Below are 23,997 nucleotides of genomic sequence, written 5' to 3' on the forward strand. Positions count from 1 at the left end.
GAAAAACCCCTGGATCGATGGTCGTTTTCCTGTTTTAATTTCGTTTTTACTATAAATAGTAAGTTTTAGTTTGATTATAACTCTTCATCCGTCGGGCTTTAGGAGTTGCGCCCAACGTGAAAAGAGCTTAGAATAATTAGGAGAACGGTTTGGTGAAGCCAAATAGGACACTTACTATTTTTGGCTGAAAACCTTGCGCACTAGTAGACATCACGACCGTCTATAAATAGTAAGTTTACTATTTATAGTAAGTCGCGGATTCTAAGAGTTTGAGTTGTAGTTTGCTTCTAATTTCTTTCCCATTGCTTGGTAACCCTATTTAAAGGGTTGTGAACTCGTTTTTATTCATCAATTAATCAATTTCGAATTTATTAGAATTTATTTCTATTTTCTGCTTTCTTTCCTCGTGGATTCGAGAAGTCTCTGTGAGGAGTCCAGAGAAGCTCCGTGGATTCGGAGTAGTTATCCTCATCACGTTCATCCCTGCGTCAATTGGTATCAAAGCGAGGATTTTTCTCGGGCCGATGGCAAACAACGAAGGTATGAATCAAAATCCTGTGGACGGTGATCCAGGGATTCGTTATCTTTCGGAAAGAATGGAAGCTTTCCACCGGGAGAGTCAGTTGACCATGCAAGGGCTGCAGGCAACTCTCGACCGTCTTGCGGATGCGCTACTTCCGCCCCGAGCCCTAGGCGGTGCTCCACCACCCATGGTTGCTGTACGACACAATCCCGATTTTCGTAGAGCACTACCAGTGGCAAACCGTAGGGCTACACCAGATGATTCAAGTTCTAGCGACGAGGACCTTAATGAGGGTTTTGCTCGACGACCAATCCATGGAGGTGATCATCTAGATCGTGCTGAAAGAGATTATCGAGGTAAGGCTGAACTTCCTAGTTTTAATGATTTATTACGTATAGAAGATTTTCTCGATTGGCTAGCCGAAGTAGAGAGATATTTTGATTACATGGATGTGCCAGATCATAAAAGGGTAAAATTGGTAGCGGTTAAATTAAAATCGGGTGTTCCGCATGGTGGGAACAATTACAACTCTCACGAGCTCCGAACAAGGCGCCCATCTCATCATGGCCACGGATGAGACGTCTTCTTCGATCTCGATTTCTCCCCAGTGATTATGAGCAGATATTATTCCAGTAATATCAAAATTTCGAACCGTCACAAATTACACCGAAGAATTTCAACGGTTGGTTGGCTACACGAAACGATCTGTCAGAATCTGAGTCACAGAAGGTGGCACGATTTATAGGTGGGTTGCGACCGATAATTCAGGATCGAGTTCAGATGTACCCAGTCGGGACCGTGGATGAAGCAGTTCAATTGGCGGGTAGGGCAGAAACACAACTTGCAAGAGCTCCTACTCGTCCATATCCTTCAAATCGACCCCCCATGACGGGTCCCACGCAGGATCCAGTGCTGCCACGAGGAAAAGATCCAGTACCTCAACTTCCTACAACCGCAAACCGTGATACGGGAAGCGGCTCATCCAGACCTCAACGTGCAGCACCCACAACAGCAGGTCCGAGTAGGATTCCAAATCCTTATACTCGGCCAAGGTCGAATAATTGTTACCACTGTGGCCAACCAGGCCACTTATCAAACACTTGTCCTCAACGTCCCGCAGCGCACTTGACTATAAACGAAGGGGGCACTGAAGATGAGGCCGCAGAAGAAGACCATCGCTTTGATGAACATGAACAAACCACTGAAGAAATAGCAGGTGGCGATGAAGTGACGGGCGAGGATCGTGGTGAATTTCTAGTTGTGAGGCGATTACTGTATGCCCCACGAAAGGAATTACATCCACAGCGACACAATATATTTCGTACTCGGTGCACCGTCAACGGAAAGGTCTGTGATGTGATCATAGACAGTGGTAATAGCGAAAATATCGTCTCGAGAGTAATGGTGGACAAGTTGCGGCTACCAACGATGAAGCATCCTTCCCCATACTCTATTGGCTGGATAAAAAAGGTGAATGAGACCAAGGTAACTGAACAATGCACTATCTCGTTTTCAATTGGCAAAAATTATAAGGATCAAATACTTTGTGACGTGGTCGATATGGAAGCTTGTCATATGTTACTCGGTCGACCCTGGCAGTCGGACCGTGATGCGACCCATCGGGGACGAGATAATGTCTACGCATTCATCAAGGATAGTCGAAAAATAATCCTTGCCCCTATGGCACCAGAGAACCACCCTGAAGCCTCTAAAGTGGAGGGGAGTTCCCTCTTGACCATTCGGGATTTCATGGAGGAATCCAAGGAAACTGGCGAGGTATACGCCGTAGTAGTAAAGGGCGAGGAAGATGAACCCTCAAACATCCCTCCAAGTTTAAGACTGTTGCTAAACGAATTCAAAGAAATCTGGCCTGAGGATTCACCTGATGGATTGCCCCCCATGAGGGACATCCAACATCACATAGACATCGTCCCTGGGGCTAGCCTGCCCAATCGCCCTCATTATCGAATGAGTCCGAAGGAGTGTGAGATACTTCAAGGGCAAGTGGAGGAATTGATCCGTAAGGGTCTCTTGAGAGAGAGCATGAGCCCATGTGCCGTACCAGCATTATTAACGCCAAAAAAGATGGAAGCTGGCGCATGTGTGTCGACAGCCGAGCAATCAACAAAATTACCATCAAATATCGGTTTCCAATACCACGGTTGGACGACATGCTCGATATGTTAGAAGGGGCCAAGGTGTTCTCTAAACTAGATCTAAGGAGCGGGTACCATCAGATTCGTATTCGACCCGGTGATGAGTGGAAAATGACATTCAAGACCAAGGAAGGGTTGTATGAGTGGCTGGTCATGCCCTTCGGCCTATCGAACGCACCAAGTACTTTTATATATTTGATGAATCAAGCTCTAAAACCATTCACTAGCTGATTTGTGGTAGTTTATTTTGATGATATATTGATATATAGCCAGGATGAGGCGGAGCACAAGAAACATCTCAGGTAAGTGTTGCAGATCCTACAAATTAAGAAGTTGTACCTTAACTTGAAGAAGTATAGTTTTTTAACTGATAGCCTGTTGTTTCTAAGAATTGTTGTAACATCCACAAGCATTCGTGTGGACAATGAAAAGGTGCGAGTTATTAGGGAATGGCCGATCCCGACAAACATTCATGAGGTGAGGAGTTTTCATGGGTTGACGACTTTCTATCGTCGATTTGTGAGAGATTTTAGTACTATAGTCGCGCCTATAACAGATTTCATGAAAAAAGGACCGTTCCAGTGGACCGATAAAGTTGACAAGAGCTTTCATGAGATCAAGCATCGTTTGTCTACAACACCGGTCTTGGTGCTTCCTAATTTCGACAAATTGTTTGAGGTTGAGTGTGACGCTTCATACGTCGGAATTGGAGGAGTATTATCACAGGAAGGCAGGCCGGTAGCCTTCTACAGCGAGAAGCTCAGCGAAGCCCGAAAGAAGTGGTCGACTTATGAGCTTGAGTTGTACGCAGTTGTTCAGGCACTGCGACATTGGCGGCATTATCTGATTCAAAGAGAGTTTGTTTTGTACACTGACCATCAAGCATTAAAGTTTATTAATAGTCAGACTAACGTGAATCGTGTGCATGCTAGATGGGTTGCGTTTTTACAGGAATTCACGTTCGTTCTAAAGCACAAGTCAGGGCAGCAGAACAAGGTGGCTGATGTACTTAGCCGTCGTGCATCACTACTAGTTACAATGAGCAACGAGGTAGTCGGTTTCGACTGTCTCAAGGAGCTGTATGCCGAGGATGAGGACTTCAAAGATTCTTGGATGAAGTGTCAAGAAGGTCACCCCAGTGACCTTCATATACAGGACGATTTTCTCTTCAAAGGGAATCGATTGTGCATCCCCCAAAGTTCTCTGAGGGAGCAGATTATTCAGGAGCTACATGAAGGTGGCCTTGGTGGACACCTGGGGCGAGACAAGACGCGAGATCTTGTGGAAGAGCGGTATTATTGGCCGCAGTTAGTACGTGATGTGGGAAAAGCCGTACAACGTTGTCATGTTTGTCAGACCTCCAAGGGGCAGTCTCAGAATACGGGCCTCTACACCCCATTACCTGTTCCTAACGGTCCTTGGGAGGATTTATCAATGGACTTCGTGCTTGGTCTCCCACGAATACAACGTGGCATGGATTCGATGTTCGTGGTGGTAGATCGTTTCTCTAAGATGGCGCACTTTATCCCATGCAAGAAGACCCTCGATGCAACACACGTGGCGAATTTATTTTTTAGGGAGGTCGTACGGCTACACGGGGTCCCCAAGACTATTACTTCCGATCGTGATACGAAGTTCATTAGCCATTTTGGCGGACTTTATGGAATCGATTCGATACATGACTTCAATTCGGTAGCGCCTACCACCCCTGATGGGCAGTTTCAAGTTGTGAATCGCACGTTGGGAAACCTCCTTCGCCGTATTTCAGGAGAAACTAAGGCAGTGGGACTTGGCCTTGTCTCAAGCAGAGTTTGCATTCAACAACATGGTGAACCGCTCAACAGGGAGATCACTATTCCAGATTATATACGGACGAGTGCCTCGCCACACACTTGACTTGGTCCCTCTCCCCAAGCACCCAGGCACGAGCATTGCAGCAGAACATATGGCAGGCAAGATCATGGGCATCCATTCAGAAGTGCAGACCAAGCTACATGCCTCGAACGAGAAGTACAAGGAACAAGCGGACAAGCATCGGCGACAAAAAGTATTCGAGGTGGGCGATCGCGTTATGGTCCATCTACGCAAAGAGAGATTTCCGACCGGGACGTACAACAATTTGAAAAATAAGAAGATTGGACCCGTCCCAATCATCTGAAAGATTAATGATAACGCTTATATTGTTGATCTTCCAGATGACATGGCAATCTCACAGACTTTCAATGTCGCGGACCTGACCGAGTATCATGAACCAGAGCATGACAAGAACTCGAGGACGAGTTCTTTTGAAGTGGAGGAGACTGATGTAGAGCGGGTCGCAGACAATTACATGGCCAAGATGGATCAGAAAAGGCCCGGTCGACGACAGAAGTGATCCAGACCATCGAACCTTAAATCGGGCGTATCTTGCAATCCGGAATGAGTTATCTGACATAAAATATATGATTTTGGGGTAGAACGAGCTACTGACGCCAACCAACCCAGCTATGCTGGGTTGCGCAGCCCGGAATTGCGAAAAACCCCTGGATCGATGGTCGTTTTCCTGTTTTAATTTCGTTTTTACTATAAATAGTAAGTTTTAGTTTGATTATAACTCTTCATCCGTCGGGCTTTAGGAGTTGCGCCCAACGTGAAAAGAGCTTAGAATAATTAGGAGAACGGTTTGGTGAAGCCAAATAGGACACTTACTATTTTTGGCCGAAAACCTTGCGCACTAGTAGACATCACGACCGTCTATAAATAGTAAGTTTACTATTTATAGTAAGTCGCGGATTCTAAGAGTTTGAGTTGTAGTTTGCTTCTAATTTCTTTCCCATTGCTTGGTAACCCTATTTAAAGGGTTGTGAACTCGTTTTTATTCATCAATTAATCAATTTCGAATTTATTAGAATTTATTTCTATTTTCTGCTTTCTTTTCCTCGTGGATTCGAGAAGTCTCTGTGAGGAGTCCAGAGAAGCTCCGTGGATTCGGGGTAGTTATCCTCATCACGTTCATCCCTGCGTCAGATGGCAAATAAACATCACGGTGGTCCATAGAAAATTTTCAACGGTGAGAATCATTATCACCTCTGCTTCCTATGGTGTGGCCCACTTGAACCTTGGATCTCACTCATGTTTGGCTTTGTATCCTAAAATGATAGGAAAAAATGGATGGACGGTGTGGATAAGACCCATAAATCACGATAGCCACTCAAAGCTGCTGCCCGTTCCCTGCTGGAGGAGGGTATGGGTAGGAAGCAATGGGAACGGATTGGCTACTACCCTGACACCAGCCAATGGCTGATGGTCGGTGCTCTGTGGGCCCCACCATGATGTATATGTTTCATCCACTCCGTCCATATATTTTTAAAGATCATTTTATTCATGATTCCAAAAATGAGATATATCCCTATCTGAAATGGACCACATTACAGGAAATAGTGTTGAATGAGCGTCAACTATTAAAAATATTTTGGGGGCCATCAAAGTTTTGGATCGAGATGATTTTTGTTTTCCCCCTTCATCTGGGCCTGTATGACCTAATAAACAGTACAGTGGGCTTTAGGAGGATTTTAATGATGGATATCCAATCACTGTTGTTTTCATGTGGTGTGGTCCAACTGAGATTTATATACCTCTTATTTTTGGAATAAATCCTAAAATGATCTTTAAAAATGGATGAACGTAATGGATGAAATACACACATCATGGTGGGGCTCACAGAGCACCGACCACCAGCCACGGGGCTGGTGTAAGGGGGAGTAGCCAATCCGTTTCCGGAAGCAATCCGCTTACGTAGGACGTGGATTTCTGCGAAAGCATTTCGCATGAAGTTCCTGCACTGGGAACTTAGGTGCGGCCATTGTGATGTTTGTGAGAAATCTACGCGGATTCTCACCTATCTGTTTCTCCATGATTTCATCAAGGTGCTAGGAAGTTCTTTTCCAGTAAAACTTGAATTAAAGGATACATAAATACTAGATACTCTATTGGGGGCTCAACTTTTTACATGGGTCGATTGAAGAAAATAGTCAATCTCTCCAAGTTAAGCAGCTAAAATCAAATGGTCATTCATACCATTGCTCATCCATAGAGGAGCAAGTGATTTATCCAGTCCAAAAGAATATAATTAGGCAATTCACAGCACAGGTGCAAAGGCATCACATGTGAGACAGATCCTATCCATTGATCAGGTCATATAGGCCATGAACATGCCCTTTCTCAATAATAATGACGTGGGTCGATTCCTCCCTCAGGTAAGTAGTGTAAAACACCAATGGGTCACCACACTCGAATATGAAAATGGATGTCTAGAAAAATGATGATTCACTTTCATATGCTTAGGGATAGGTGAAGCACTTAGGCTGCATTTGGATGCACAGTTCTAAACAATCAGTTTTTAACATGAGGACTGAACAAATTGCAATGAGATTTCCAAGTATTGAGCCAGTCTCTCAATATCATTGCAAAATTCAATCATTTTCACTTCTTTCAACTATCAATTGCAATTCAACTAGATAACATCCAAACACTCCCAATATAGTAGCAGCAAACCCTTGTTAAATTATATATGTATTTTGTTGCACTCAAGCGACTTGCCCGATTCCTTTATCCACTTGTTAGTTGCAACTAAAAGCAATGAATTTTGGATGTGTTTGGATGAGCAACTTATGTGAATTGTGCATATTTGGTTCAATCAAGATGAAAGGATCAAATGATAGTGATATTCTTAGCATCTGTAATTATGTAGCCCTAAAATAGAAGTTATCCAGCTACAGAGGTTATTATATAGCATTTAGTCATTTTCAGTTTATAGATTAAATTATAGCAATCCTATTCAATTGTGCATCCAAACATTCCCTTAACAGTCTATTTGAAGACCTGTTGTTCCCTTCTAACCCTATCTTTGAATAGATAACTGAGAATTTCTGACACCAGTGGTCATGCATTGAACATTTTGAATTCCTATTTTAATTTGTGCCATTCATTGGGACACTCTTCATAGAGCTTTTATTTGGCATCCAGGTGCTGCCTAGATTAGTGTTTATTGGGGCAGGCATAGACAAATACTTCTTACATCTCTCTAAGTGTCATATAAAAGCAGCCTACAAATTGCAATTGCATTACTCTCAAGTTGTTCTACTATGGAATGTGAATTCAATTGGAGGGCTAACTATGTCATTTCCAACAGTAGGAAATGCAATTAAAATTGGTCATTGCCCCTTTTACCCAACTGATTTTCCACAAATCAGTCTAGTTTTGCATCCAGGAGCATCTGAAGAGTGCTTTTGGATGCTTTTGCAAACTGAATTGGATGCATTCAATTCAATATAGAGGAAATGACCAAAGTGACAATGGCAACATTGTAATTCATGTGACGACAAAACTGTAATTTCAATTCCCTGTTTCTAATGCATGCGATCCCGTTCAAATCATGCATTTGAGCACCTTAGCAATTCCAATTGCAACAATTAGTCTTTCAAAATGACCAATTTGTTCCTAGCACTGATATTGAAGGACTCATGTTCCTTCCAAATAGTAATTCTAATGAATATACTGTGATATGAAGCTCGCTAGCAATAAATACAGGGAAATGTAATTACAATTTGGTCATTTCCCTAGATTGAATTGTATGTCTCATTATTACATTCAAATTGTTCACATATGCATCCAAAACACACCCTTAATAATACATTCGATACTCAAGATTCCTACATAAAAGGATTTGATCTTTGTAGATATCCACTTAAATCCATCTAACAGTAGACTGTTTGTGAAACTTTGGATGAAATCTTTCTTTAGATAAAAGAGGAGACTTCCCTCCATAATACTCTCAAGAAGATGAAGGAAATAAATACAGAGTTTGTTTCTTCCATATGGTTGCATTGCCATACTGACAGTGTGGCCTGCCTGATGAGTGATGGACTTGGTTTTTGAGCCAAGTGATCTTCATGGTGGAATCCAACTTTTTCAGGGGTTGGTGTCCCACAAATAAAAGACGCTGGTGTGAAAGATGGGGTTTCCTACTATCTTAGCATGATATGGGTTTTAGGTGAATCATTAGTCTATTTACATATATACTAGTGAAACCATCGCTTGCCGGTCACACAGTGCAGTCGTTTCTGGAAAGCATTTACCAGGAACTAGTTTTTTCATGTATGTTTGAAATTGATTTTCTTATTCGCATGGTATTTAACGTTGATTTCATTAAAAAGAACAATTTTGTGATTTGGGAAGAAGACCATTTTCATCCATCTATTGATACAATGTTAGGATAATCTTAAGAAGAATTCAATTCTTTGATTAAGATAGCTGATGACCTACGAGACCTCATATCAACACTTGCAACGATCCTATTCTCCTCATGGGTGTGCAAGATCTTTGACCATTTGTCAGGTGGGTCTCTCTGATTATATGTTGTGGCCTGAAAATAAAGGATGGTGAAACTATTCGGTGGCTAAACATGTATGACGAATGTAGCCTATATTCACTTTAATATTTTGTTGCATGAGGGATTAAGTTCTTTGCAAAATCGTTGCTCTTTCAGTATTCATCCATCAGCCCTGATACTAGCTATGATTGATGAAAGGCTCGAGCAAGGGTAAAGAAGTTCAATTGAGGGTGATCTCCCATAAGGCTTGCAAATGTGCCTTTAGCAGTTAAACCAAGACATCCACAAAAGTGTGAACATGGGACGTGTGAGATCCAAGTAATTCATTACATATGAGCCCTACTGTTCATGTGCCTAGCTAGCATGCTCATCAAGTGTAACTCCACATAAGGTTTAGAAGAGAAATCTTCCATTTATTTCCATATGATAGACCTCTTGCAAGATTGATTATTGCCATTAATCCTGGTGAAGCAAATCTGGCCATCAAAACTATTGGATTGAATGTTACAGTGGATCATCTAGTCAGTAATATTCAGCACTCTAACTGAAGAATTGGGGCCCCAAGCAAGGATGCATCCTAGCTTTTGAGCATGCATTTACAGAAGCAGATCCCAGTGGCTGATCTTTGGGGATTTTCTTCATCTTTGAAAAAATAAAAATGCTTAATGTGGACCGTTGTGTTTCTCTCCTTAACTATCTGTAGGCCACAAGTTAAAAGGTTAAGATTGTCCTATTGAGCAGAGCGGTGGGCCTAACCCAGAGACAATCAACGAGCAAGAAGCAGAAAATACAAGCCCTAAATGGGTAGGTGGTATGAATTCAGACCAAGATGAGTAGAGATTGATTCCAAGGGGGCAAGTATTAAGGTTAACCATAGCCCTCTTGTGGTTGGCTGCAACGATATGGACTTTGACCTCTTGGAAAGCAGCAATGACAGATTCTGGAGGTTTTAGAATAAGGCAGAACTTGCAGCTTGCCAGGGAAGGAATAGAGAGAGCCAAGTATATCTTAAGGTGTTGTACTTCCAAGCAGATAAATTGGCAGCCATTTTCCTGCAATTTGATGATGCCAAACATATAGTCAACTTGATACTGCTATCCTGTGTATTGTAAGAATAGATTGGAGAAAGGGCACCCTGGCCGATCATGCCATCTGGATTCCAGTTGAGGAATTGCATTGCTCTCAACTTGTACTTGAAAGGTCGTTTACAATGGTAGGAAATGCCATTAAAACTAGCCATTGCCTCTTTACTAAGCTGAATTTTCACAAATCAATCGAGTTTTGCATCTAGGAACATCCGAAGATTGCGTTTGGATTTGGAGAGAGTCGAGTTTGGGAAGAAAATGCAAAAGAGTAAAAAGTAGATATCTATCAGAGAGAGTCGAGTTTGGGAAGAAAATGCAAAAGAGTAAAAAGTAGATATCTATCATGAAATGTTTTCACAGTACAAGAAAACTAGCGTTTACCGGCGGTCATAACCGCCGCCAAAACAAAGAAAACCGCCGAGGAATCCTTTGCCTGCGGTTAGTTAACAGCTGATAATGCCTTAGTCGGTAAAGGCTTTACCGACGGCCAGGACCTTTATTGACAGTTGTGCTGGACACCGCTAAATCGTCAGCTTTTGCTACATGACCAGAAAAGTGGTCAAAAGCTACGGATAAAATCCGTAGCTAAAGATGAGTACCCACTGTGTGACCGTAGCCAGAGAGCAAATCTTTCTCATTAAAAAAAAAAAAGATGTGAAATTGAAGACAAATTTCTGGCAGAAATGTACAAGAAAAACAGATTGCAAAACAAATTTAATGGATTCACTTGCCAAAGGAGTAAAGCCATTAAATGGATTTTTCCCTGCTTTTGAATTTGCTAATAGATTCCTAGCATTTCGAATATATGATGCCAAACCACCTAGATAGCTTGAATTAAGCCGAGTTACCTATAGAAAAGAGCTACTTGACATCAATAAGCAGATATTTGAAGAGTATTAACAATCTTGCTGAAAGGTACAAAGCAATGTAGGTTTCCAGAAACCCATCAAAATCAGTTTGGTCTTCTACCAGAAATTTGTGGTCAGCAAGGCTTCCAAAGATATATTTCAAAATACTCATAATAATAAGAAAAATAAATGTTTGAGTGAGGAAAATGGAAGGTTAAAAGTTGAAACCGATGTTAAACTTTTGCTGCTTGGACTTGGAAATCAATAGAGACCATTTAATATTTCCAGGATACAACAGCTGAGTTGTAAAAATATACTGAGAATGCATGGAATACAAGGTTCTTGTACTCGTAAGAACCAAAATAATAATAACAACAAAAAAAAGTGCCATGAAAAATGAACCTGATCAAAGAAACTTTTCTTTTCTTCATCGTCAACACCTTGTTCTGGCCAATGTACAAAAAGATGACTTTGTCCCTCCGCCAACAACATTTTTGCAAGCTCAATCTGGCAATCAACAATCAAGATAATGAAGGCAATGAGAATGATATCAAAGTAGAACTTTTGAGAATGGTGCCTAAATCTTGATGATGGTTTAATGGAAAGCCAACATTGATGGTTAATCTAATTAGCAAGTCTCTGTTTCTGCATATTGTTGATGTTCTCAATGAAGTGGTGTTTGGTTCTGTTGTGACATGGGGTGTTTGGTTTCAAACTAAAAGCCTGGCTTTATCTCTACATATAAGACTGTTGATTTAGAGAGACTATGGGACCACTGAAACTCCATTAGTTTAAAGGTTTTTGTCTTCCCTATGTTGTTGAAGATCTACTAGGTTCAGCATATATTTCATAGGCCACAAAATGAAGATCACAAGACAATTTTATTCACAGTCCATGGAACATGCCCAAAAATGGTTACAGTCTCTCAATCTGGAAGAGCCTGCCTCATCCTCAATCTGCAATGGATCCCACATGATCAATATTGTGGATCAACGATAATGAGCCCCCCGTGTATGAAATGGGTACATCAGGATACTAAGTACCATTTTAAATTCTAGTGCATTGGGAGTACACAAGTTCTCATGGCATGCTTGGAAATTGGAAACCCAAGTTTGGTTAGTGAGGTTTGGTTGAAATGGAAACATGAAGTGAAAATCTTTAGCATCAAGGTAATCCTACAAGCATATATTGTACTAAAAACAACCTGGGTCCTTCAGTCTTCCAAACTCCAGTTGGGCCACAGAATAGCATTGTTGCAATGGGTCTATCAGGGTCCTTCAGCCCAATGCGGGAGAGATGGCATTGATAGCATCATCTTGGCCAATCTCACGATTCCTAAGCTGCACAAAACAAGATGGATTGGAGGGTTTTCCTTTGATGTGATGATTTTTGTTGTTTGGATAGCACAAAACAGGATGGATTGGACTCTGCTTTTCCATAACTTAGATTCTTGACGCTAGAAACAAGGTGAGTATTGTAAGAAGAAAATGAGATTTCCACGTACTACACAAACAGTAAAAAAGCATATGTATACCTCCCAAAAATAACAGGTAAATGGGAGTCTGGATTCAAAGATCATGTAACTAGTGTAGCAAAAAAAAAAAAAAGAATTGCATATGCTTGTGTCTTTCTGAAATAAACGGAGGCAGTTTGATAAAATCGCAGAAATAATCAACCATGCTGGTTAAAAGAGCATGGGTATTTGATTTTGATCACTTCAAATAAGAGAAGAAAGAAAATTGATCACTTTCAATGAGAAAAAAGAAAGAAAAGAAAAAGAAGAAGGTTGGAAGGATGATTAATCTGACATGACAAATATTAAAAACTAGCATTAACAGTTCCCACCTTAGCTTTTGGAATGAGAGAGCCCTTGGATTCATCCTTCATGTCAACTGTAGACATCAAAATCCCTGCTCATGATGGAAAAATAGATTATTATTATTAATTCACAAGCGTCGACTAGGGAACATGATAGGCAACAACCCAAGTTGGACTTACTCTTCTAATAGCCAGCCCTCTTTCTTCAGAATCTCTGCAATTGTGATGGCCGTAGTGATCGTTGAGGTAGAAAAGCAAGCAAGTTGAGCTAACATAATGGTGATAATAAATACCTCAAGAATGCTATTGAATCTCACAACCTATATAAATGATTCCAACCCATTTATTTGGTTGTATTAATCATGTTAATAACCTATGAGGATTTTTTTATTAATAATCTCCTACTTGCATATAATCATCTCCACTTTTAATATCTTGGTATAGTTTGGACTTTGAACAATCAAGTGTCCTTTTGAGAGGTTGGCTTGTCCTAAATACCAACAAAGCCAAACCCAAGTCACATGGATTATATTTCCCTGAAAGGAAATGACTATTGTCTGTTAATTTCTTCAAAATAGAATATTATCCATAGATCACTCTTTTGATTGTACCATCACATGCATTTAAAACCTTTGCTTCAGATGTAACAGAGATTACAGTTAGATATCCATTAGTGTAACTAAGCTGAAAAACTTCAGGCACAAAAACATCACTAAGCTATATAAGAGCATGACCTGAAGAATCGAAAAGTTCGTAACTTTGAATGAAAAACCCTTTTTTTGGGTAGTTAAAAATATACGAAATTCTTGTAGTTGTGTAGAAATGTGAGCCCAATTAAGGTCAGCGATTGTCAGATTTCTGAATTGATTATAAAATGGTGGGTCCTACTTTTCACATAACCAAGTATAACATCCCAGCTTGTATGATTCAACTGGGCCCACAAGAGCAAATGGTATGATTTTTGTCTTTTGACAACCAAGAGTAAAAAGTCTGAGGAACTTACTAGTTTATCCTCTATGTGATCACCATTGGGTTCAACCACCTTTTTAGCAAGCCAGCCCAATGTGAAACTGTGAAATTTGAATTTGAGAAACTGTGAAATTTTGTAAAATTGCGATCAATTACCAAAAGACATGAGTAGATACAAAAGAACTCAGCCAGCCCAAATCAAATAGACAAATACCCAACAGTTCCTCATTCTCACCCCTTGAGCAGATTTTCAAGAAGCAATGGTGGAAACAGAAGCAGGGGAAGATCCCATTCCAGCCCAATGTTCTCTTCATTGCTTCAGATGTAACTTGATTCCATACCTGCCTCTATATTTTATAATCCTATTCATTGAAAATCCCATGGAAGAATTGTTCAGGGCTAAAATTGAATGTAACTTGATTTATAAAAATAAATAAATAAATAAAAGGAAGCACATATGATCCGCTAGAAAACAAAAGGCTATAGTATTACTGTATCAAATATGGAAGGCATTGTATCGCCAATCTTCCAAGAAGATACAAGAGCCTGCATTCAAATTCCAGAAACAATCAACAACTGAAACTGACTATTTTATTAAGACATGATACTTGCTAAATAACAGTATTTTTATTTCCAGCTGCTTTAAATGGAAGCACGAAAATAAGTAACACCGCATAGTACTGATTTTTTTTTTTTTTAAAGATTGTGACTGCATGAAAAGAAAATCTCCTTATTCAACTAACACATGATACTTGCAAATGATTACATACATCTCTGTATGTGGTTGTATTTCTGGCTTGTTCACCATGGTAGCGGGAATCAATGGCAACAGCTATATATCCTCATGAAGCATGCGCCTGAGGAAATGAAATTGGCAGTTGAGATGCCATGCTGTTGTGAATTCTGTATGATGACAAAATGAAGGTCCCCATTGTGGATGGATCATAGCTTGAAATCACACTGACCAGACGATCTGAGTAATCAGGATCCACTTGTCAAGTCTCTTTTGAGATTCTGAGTAATCAGGATCCACTTGATTGGAATTGGTAGGATTTACAATAAGGACATCCCTTATGTCCATCCCTGGGCCCCCCAAAACTTTGCCATTTCTAATTCTATTGGTCAATCATCATGCAATACTTTTAGAGGACCCAGAGGGCCAAAGATACGCACAATATTCTCCAAAGGGCAGGAGCTCACTTGGCATCCTCATGCAACTGTTTCACAAGCATCTTTGCATCATCTCTCATGGCCAAAAATAAAAAATAAAAAATCATGCAGTGTCACCCTAAAATCAACAGAAAAGAAGCACTAGAACTACCAGCACAACTAATGCAACAAGCAGGAATATTCATTCCACAGCTTTATCATTCCATATTTCGTAAATTGTAAGATATTAGGTATACCCAAAAAAAAAAAAAAAAAAACCAACATCAGGAATTTTCTAGGCAGGTGAATATTGTGATAATTTAATCATAATTGGGCTCCAGCATGATGCAGTGAGTCAGAAGTGAACATGACAAACCCAGTGATCACAATTTGGCCTTGATAGACCATCTTAAAGTCCATTGAAAACTTGGCTGGATCATCATCCTCCGCCACAAAGTAACTAGTGAGAATTTCAATATAAAGATAACATGAAGTGGGCCACCATTCATTCATCAATCTCACCGTTTGTTCCAATATACCTGAAAAGTGTTGAGAAAAGAGACGAGCCCTTGAGAGGAGATTGAGCAAGATCTCAATGTTGAATTAGCTCTTTTATTTCTTTCTACATCTGCACAACAAAAGGTCAAGTCATCTATGTTTAGGCCATAGAAACTTTGGCTCTCTAAATGCCAAACAATTTTGAATCCAAAAATCAAAAATTGGATTTGGGTTTTGAATTTCTGCAGTTGAGGCCCTAGGAATTTAAAAACCCAAAATGAAAGTTACCGTTTTCTAGCATTGGAGAGCCAAATTCAAAGAAACAAAACAACCAAATGCCATTTCAAAGTCATCTTCCAGAAAGAAAGGAAAAAAGGAAAAGAAAAGAAAAATCCACTTGAGTTCTTTGGAATCCGTACCGTAAAGCTTGAGTTGTGTTTCAAGATCACGGATCCCACCCAAATAACCTCCACTACTGCCATCGGGCTGTTTATCAATCAACCACCTCCTTTTCTTGGTCATCATTTCTTCAAGAATTCAACTCAACAAACATAAAAATACTATCAAACAAATCCCAAACCAATTTCCAAAGAAACCCAACTTCAATTCAATGAAATCGTCAATGAAAACAAATAATTCTGCATGGAAAAAAAAAAAAAAAACACTAAAAAATAAACCTTTTTCTATGGCACTCTTGCTTTGCACCAAGGCCTCATCTCTTTCGGTAAGCTTCCATGCCAAATTAATGTGTATGATAACCATCAATCATGTTTCAGCAATGATCCACGTCAAATGTCTACTTTACACACACAACACAATTAGATAATGATATTCAGACAATCACTGTAAGAGTATCTCCAATTACAGCTACAAGAACATTTGTGTCTAGGTCCCACAACGTGAGAACATCTTCTGCAGCACATGTCAGTGAACATTGTTATGAAAGAGAGATTGATGCATAGATATGCCAAATTATATAATGTATATATGGAAATGCTCTGTCCAATGGCCCATCTGACTACAAGACAGGCCTGATTTTTTGGGCTAACGAATCTAAACGCTGAGATCATCCCAATGGATGGACCATGCTCCAATTGTCTTCCAAATAAAGGAGACTATTACTCAAAACTTTGGCCTATTTCCCTCATACCATCAATTTTCAGGACCCTAATTTCAAGGGTTAGGATTGTCCCAACATTGGGATTGAAGTGGTTCACTTCACTTCAGATCAAAGGTTTGGATCATCAAACCAAATATCAGCCCGCTCGTACACAATCCAATCACAAGACAATGAAATGGAACCATAATTGAAAATCTTAGTTCATTGAAAATCTCCCTAATTATGGCCAATATGCCGCTCCTTGGGGAATCCGTGCAATGAAAACAGTAGGCCCCATCACAAAGATCACCTGGTACAAAATTCAGGCCACCTGTACGTTGAGTCAGACCGATTGTCCATTGATTCCAATGGTGTGGCCCACCCAATGAAAGAGCAGAGCCACCTGATTTTTGTACCAGGTGATCTTCACGGTGGGACCTACCAGGGAAGGGAAAGATATGCTGAATGTGATCAGTTTCCATATAGATAACCAAATTGAGTCCCTCTAACATCCATTCATATACACGTATGACAGTATCGACCATCTTGGTGGACATTGTTTGCAAATGATACACTTGGTGGTTCCGTAAGGGGCCCACCTAAACAGAAAAAAAGGAGAAAAGGGGGTATCAGAATCAAGGATGGAACAGTACAGTGACCCAAAGCTTCCAAAAGAGATTCAAATCAGAGAGCACATTCATTCGAGCGATAATCAAATTGGGGCAAAATCAGATTTAAGTATGCACCACGCAAGCCATTAGCAATAGCAATTTGGAAAATGATGTGGATCCAATACATGGTTGGCACGTAAACGAGCTTTATTGCACACGGATGTAGGCAAAGCTCTAGTGTCTTTTAAATTGCTCTTAAAAGTGTTTTTGAATAGAAAAAAACACTATAAAAAAAAGTTATCCAGCATATGACTTTGCAACAGAGTTTTGCTGACTATGGCATAAACAATGCTCCTTGCCTTCTAGAAGCAATTTTGATTAAATCAATAGAACAGGTGGAAAAGAAGAAGAAGAAGAAAAGTATCAAGCATATGTTTTAACAGCAACAATAACAAACACCAAGAAAAGAACTGTAGAAACCAAAACCTGTGACCACTTTAGGGGCTACCTCAATGCTCATCAAAAGAGCAACCTCCCTAAAATCAGTTGATTTGACAAGTCACCCTACTCCAATTTAACATCCAGCATAAGGTAAATATTTAGTAGCAGTTATACAATATGAGAAAACCTATTTTCCTAGTACTAACTAAAACACAAGATGAAAGACAAATGCAAGTCCAATATCTTCATTCAATCCCAGAAATACTCTACTGCCCTGATCACAAAACATAAATTTGAATCTAAACTTGATTGTTGTGCAAAATTAAATTCAAATCAAAGGAATGGGTTGAACAAAATCAATGTTTAACTTAGACAGGACAGCAATAGTACTCTTGCTAAATTAAAATCAAGGTTGCAATTCAAGTTAGAAATGTACCCTCAATCTGTCCGACAAGATTGAAGGAGTGATAAGCTTGTACTAGGGAACCTCACAATACAACCATCACTGTGTCACAACTTGGAAATGGCAACAAAATGAATCAGAACCCTTCCGCTGGTCCACCCAAATGACACAACACAGAGACACCAAGACCTGCTCAAATCTCTCAACTTTGCTAGAATCTCCTTGCTCATTAAAGTAACATGAGTAGCTAATGTCCGAGAAATAATCTTCGCATAAGCAAATAAAAAAGATAGCATAAACATACATTTAATTCCAAAGGGAGCAATACAGCCAGACAGCTAGTACTTCTATTAATTGGTTAATGCATTTCATTGTGGGATAAATAAGAACACCAATACTAATGATGAAGCTAGATAAGTACATATGCAAAAAAAAAAAAGGAAACAGGGATTGAAAGACAAACAATGGGATCCACAAATTTTTCTATTCCAATCCAGGAAACACTCTAAAATTCCAATCATCATGACGATCCATATGCTTAAAGATTCACGGCAGCATAATATACAAAACGATCAGCATCTGATCTAATTGAAAAGCAGTTACAGTATCATGAAATCATGAAAAATTATATTAAAATGTAAACCACAGAAACATAGCTTCTTACAATTTTCCCAAATTCCAAAATACCTATAATTTTCCATATCATGATCAGAAAAGCTACTAATATGACAGATCGCCTTCCATACGAACCAAATAGTACATCTCCTCTACTCCATTCCAGTAAAAAGACAATAGAACAAAATTGATAAGAAAAATCCAAACATGAAATATACGAACAGATCTACCACAAAATCAAACCACTACAAGCACCAAAACCTAACCCTAGATCATCCCGATCTATTAGAATCAGCAAAATCTCCCAAAAAGAGAGGAGAAAACGCAATCTAGAGATATGGAAGCTCAAATCTCATTAAGAAAAGATAACAAAAAAACTGAGATTCAATGCTTTCAGTTGAAAATCGCTACAAGAAAACGCATCTACAGAAGATCCAGTGCAGAAAACAGAAAAATTAGGGCAAAGATGGGAAAATCACCTGCTTATGATAGAATCGAAGGAAGATCAAGATCTCACAGAAAGCGAGCGAAAGAGAGCTAGGGTTTTTTTTTTTTTTTTTTTTGTTTTTTACCAACTCCTCCGATCTCCGCCATGGAGATGAAGGAACGATAGTGGAGAGAGCATTCGTGTGAGAGAGGAAGGCCACTAGCAACACTTGAAACTTCAAAGAGTGAGAGGAGAGCGAGCGGAGAGGGAGAGGGAGAGGGACAGGGAGAGGCAGAGGGAGAGGGAAAGGGAGAGCGCGCAAGAGGGAGAGGGCCGGAGAGGCAGAGAGAGGGAGGGAGATGGAGAGGGAGAGCACGCGAGAGTGAGAGGGAGAGAGAGTGAGGGAGAAGGAGAGCCAGAGGCAGAGAGGGAGAGGCAGAGATGGAGATACGGCGCAAAGAGCTTTATTTTATTTTTTTAATAGAAAGGGAGCCTTTGCCAGCAGCCGTTAAAACGGGCTGCGGCCAAAGGGCAAGCCCATCAGTCGGCTAAGCCCTATTTTGTTGTAGTGTCATTAGGTGTGCTTGGGTACCACTATTTTCTAAAATTGATCTTTTCAACAATTTCATTATAAAACGTCATGTTTCACCTTTATGGGTATATTTTGCAAAATTGTAAATTCCATAATAAAGACTGGATACATCATATCCCACTAAATACATAAAATCCTTCTACATGCATCATGAGGACTAGCATAAAGAAGATTTATTATTATTATTATTATTATTATTATTATTATTTTAACACATACACACGCACCCCACACACTCACGCTGGTGGAATTTCACCACCTATGGGTACTCGAACCCTTGACCGGGAGTTGAAACTCCTGAGAGAGTCTACCACCCGAGCAAGAGTAAGGACCCTAGCATAAAGAAGATGATCATTGAATGGAAGAGATGGTCTTCTAGCATGCATAAACCTCAAGCCACCAGCAAAATGACGGCCATTGTCAGTTCGATGCAGCAAATCATAGTAATTCCTGAAGTTTCCATCTCTAAGCTGATACTTGACAATCTTTCCAAGTATGTATATCCACAACACCTCTTCTCCTCTTCTTTGCAGAGAAAGATGCAAATCAACAAATGAAGTAAAACATGCAATGAAGTTCTTAGCAAAAACAATGCTCTTTTGATAAGCACCAATCAGTCCTTGTAATGTCTATGATTGATGAAAGGTTTGGGTAAGGCTAGAGAAGTACTTCAATTAAGAGTGATCTCCCATAAGGCTTGATGGTGCGCCTCTAGTAATTAAACCAAGACATCCATAGAAGTGTGAACATGCATGTGTGTGAGATCCAAGCCATTCATTAAGTATAGGCCCTACTGTTCATACTTTTTTCTATAACTCAGATGGAATGAAATTTTGTAGCATGAAAATAAACGTGATGATGAATGACTAGATAAAAATATAAAATTCATTCATTAACTAGAAGTACCAGAAATGTTGCAAGCAATAGACCTGTCAAAACTGAAAATTTGTGCAATCACCAAGTTGGTGCCGATGAACCAGGAATCACTTGGCCGGTATGGGTTGGACTCACTGACAACCAAAGAGGAATCATCTAACTCTTTCTTCTACTAAAAATTTGTAAGAAATGATGTATATATATTTTATTAGAACTGAAAAATAGATTTTCTTCTCATTGCAAATAGGTCCTTATATAGACCAATTACACGAACCTCTCTTAACTACATTTAAGAACAACCATGAGTCCCAATACATACTACAAATTTCTAAAAATAAAATACAACTTAAAAACTATTTTAAAAAAAAGACCATCCAAGGGCATACATGGATCTCAAAATTTCACTTATTTCCTATACTTTCCACATGGCCCCAAAGCCGAGGCTTAGGCCTGATTTATGGGCTGAATACTGAGGCTTAGGCCTGATTTATGTGCTGAGCTTTTCTCATGAATTGGTTAGTATTCATGCGAAGAAAATGCATAAAAGTAGAACGTATATATTTATCATAAAATGTTTTCATTAAGGTGTGCTTGGGTAACATGAAAATTACAATTTAACCACTATTTTCAAAAACTGATCTTTTCTATAACTTCATTATAAACATAGCATGTTTCGTCTTTATGGGAATATTTTGCAAAATTGCATATTCCATCATAAGGATTGAATACATCACATCCTACTAAATGCATCAGGAGCACTAACACAAAGAATGTGAAGATTGAACGGATGAGAGGGTATTCGAGAATTTAAAAACATCATGCCATGAATACCCGGAAAAATGAAGGCCATAGTATGTTCGACGTGGCAAATCATAGTAGTCCACAAAGGTTCCATCTCTAATCTGATACTTGATGATCTTTCCAGGTATGTATATCCACAACACCTCTTCCCCTCTTTCTTGAAGAAGAAGATGCAATACAGTAAATGAAACACAAAGCGGCCCGCGCTCTGGGTATTTCTCTTTGTCTGGGTTGAAGTATATAACTCTAGGCACCAACATCTCAGGATATGCCTTCACCATTGCATCGAGGTTAACATGATACCTAACGCACCACTGAGAGTAGTCATGCTCCATCTCCCATATATCGAATTCAATTGGCAATATGGTCTTGCAACTATCATCAGTCTCTATAAAGTATAAATGCCCATTTGACTCTCCAAAATATCTGCATGTCTGGGAGTCCGATCGGCTTGATTTTGGAGGCATCTTCGTTGTCCAAAAGGATTCCCTTTCAACATGGAAGGAGACGAATGATTTACGAAGAGTTGTCCAATGCAGTGCACCGTTCCATAACACTCCCTTCTCATTGAGCAACCAACGATCTTCATAGAAAGCTTCTACTGATGCTCTCCACAACCCCGTCTGAGAAGAATAGATATCTATGCCGACATGTTTGAGTTTTGTACGTGATACGCATACTACTTTGTAGTGGGGGGACTTGGACGGATCAAATACAATGCTGCTGCAGTAGATGAACTTGTTTTTAGGAAGTTGTGGAAGAAGCTTGTATTCCATGATGGTAGGGTTGCAAACACAGTAGGTAATATCTTCACCCATATTACGTTGACAGAAGAGAAGGCCGTTGCAGGAATTCTTGAGTTCGAAGCCTTCTTCTAAGAAAGAGAGAGATGGATCGGGGACTCCGGAGTTAGGTCTATCAATTGGAGCAAATTCGGGCGATAAATAGTCGAAGATTCTAGGAGCTGGCTGAAGGAAGAAGGAGGAGATGGAGGAATCTGGAGAGGGTCGGTGGAAGGAGTAGTGTTTTTGAGAGAAGGTGGGATCTGAGATGAGAGAAAGCCAATGCTTGGAAACACACTTGAATCTGAAAAGAGATTTAACAGGCAAGTGAGTGAAGATTTTTGTTATTATATCACCATTGTCAGTAAACATCTCCATTGCTGTTGTAATGACTGTGCATCCCTTTCTTTTTTTATCATCCATCATCATCGCCATTATCAAAGGAAAAGAAGAAAAACGAAAGTGAAACTTGCAAGAAAAGGAAACCAACGAGCCTTTTAATGGGCGAAGACAGACCGTTTCCAATGCGGACGCGGATTGCGTCCTACCTCTGTGAGGCCCACCGCGATGTAAGTATTTTATCCACGCCGTTCACCGCTTCTATCAGACTGTTTTAAATTATCATCCTAAAAATGAGGTAGGTCCACAGCTCCAATGGACCACAAAGTGGGATTGAACTTCCACAATTAAAAAGTTCATGAGAGCAGGAGAAGTTTCGGATCAAACCATCACTGCAGCTTCCTTTGGTGTGGTTTGACCTACTTCATTGTTAGGATGATAACTTAAAACGGTCTGATAGAAGCGAAAGGTGGATAAAATACTTACATCAACGTGGCCCACAGAAACGGGGGTGGGACGCACTCCGGCGTCCTTCCAATGCGGATTTGCAGGAAGTTCCTGCGCAAGCCTTTGCAAGAAGTTCGTGCGTTTGGAAATTAGGTGGGGCCACTGTGATGTTTGTTAGATACGTTTTGTAAGTTCATTTTAGTACATGTCGTCGAAAATGAACCGCATCCAAAGCTTGAGTGAGCCGTATTAAAGGAAAATGTGGTTAGGGAAATTCGTACCGTTAAAACCTTCCTAGTTCAACAGCGATGTTTAGATGCCATCTATACCGTTAATAATGTCATTCCTACTGAGATGAACTGAAAACAGAAATATTAGCATGAATCAAAATTTCTGTGGCTCCACAAATATTTCAACTGTGAAAATTTAATTATCACGTTTTCGGCTCACTTGAGCTTTAAATACGGTTCATTTTTGATAACATAATCTAAAATGAACTCACAAAACTGATGGACAGGGAGGATTTCTCATAAACATCACAATGGGTCCCACCTAATTTTCCACCGCAGGAACTTCCCGTGGAAGGCTTTCGCAGGAAATCCGCGTCCGACTCGGATTCGGGATTGCCTGCCTGGTGACCCGGGATATCTCGGACGCGGTTTGGCTAGCGACGACGCCACCAGCCAGGTGGCTAGTGGTTGGTGCTATGTGGACCCCCACCATGATGTATGTGTTTTATCCAAGTCCCCCATCTATTTTGAAAAATAATTTTAAGTTATTATCCCAAAAATTAGGTATACCTAAATCCCAGGTGCACAACACCATGGGAAAACACTAGTGATTGCATGTCCACCATTAAAAAACTCTTAAGGCCCACTGTAATGCTTATTTGAAATCTAACCTGTTAATTAGGTCATACAGACTTGGATGAAGGAAAAAAAATATATCAATTTGATCCAAAACTTTTGTGGCCCTAGGAAGTTTTTAATGGTGGGAGTTCAATCAACACTATGTGATCCACTTAAGATTTGTATCAACCTCATTTATGGGTTCATAGCATAAAATGATCCGTAAGAATGAGCAGATGGCATGGATGAAACATATACATCATGTTGGGGCCCACAGGACCACTAGCCATTGGCTGGCTG

General features: G+C 40.0%; 1 protein-coding gene and 2 long non-coding RNA genes across 4 annotated transcripts; all 3 read right to left on the minus strand.

The window, feature by feature from the left end:
- Positions 1 to 10,599: 10,599 nt before the first annotated feature.
- On the minus strand, positions 10,600 to 12,516 carry LOC131221882 (uncharacterized). The gene is made up of 3 exons (XR_009159636.1): positions 12,187 to 12,516; positions 11,385 to 11,459; positions 10,600 to 10,982 (listed from the first exon to the last, which is right to left on the minus strand). It is a non-coding gene; the product is annotated as an uncharacterized LOC131221882 (long non-coding RNA).
- Positions 12,517 to 13,795: 1,279 nt separating this feature from the next.
- On the minus strand, positions 13,796 to 16,326 carry LOC131221881 (uncharacterized). Of its 2 annotated transcripts, XR_009159635.1 has the most exons (4): positions 15,836 to 16,326; positions 15,441 to 15,546; positions 14,005 to 14,131; positions 13,796 to 13,893 (listed from the first exon to the last, which is right to left on the minus strand). It is a non-coding gene; the product is annotated as an uncharacterized LOC131221881 (long non-coding RNA). The 2 variants fall into 2 exon arrangements; XR_009159634.1 differs by having other exon boundaries at positions 15,441 to 16,325.
- Positions 16,327 to 21,028: 4,702 nt separating this feature from the next.
- Positions 21,029 to 22,505, minus strand: LOC131220672 (F-box protein At5g07610-like). The gene has a single exon (XM_058215453.1). The coding sequence runs from the start codon at positions 22,496 to 22,498 to the stop codon at positions 21,239 to 21,241; it is 1,260 nt and encodes a 419-aa protein (XP_058071436.1). The 5' UTR covers positions 22,499 to 22,505; the 3' UTR covers positions 21,029 to 21,238.
- Between the last annotated feature and the right edge of the window lie 1,492 nt (positions 22,506 to 23,997).

Source organism: Magnolia sinica, chromosome 12 (genome assembly GCF_029962835.1).
Source record: "Magnolia sinica isolate HGM2019 chromosome 12, MsV1, whole genome shotgun sequence".
In the NCBI taxonomy this organism is placed as follows: Eukaryota; Viridiplantae; Streptophyta; class Magnoliopsida; order Magnoliales; family Magnoliaceae; genus Magnolia; species Magnolia sinica.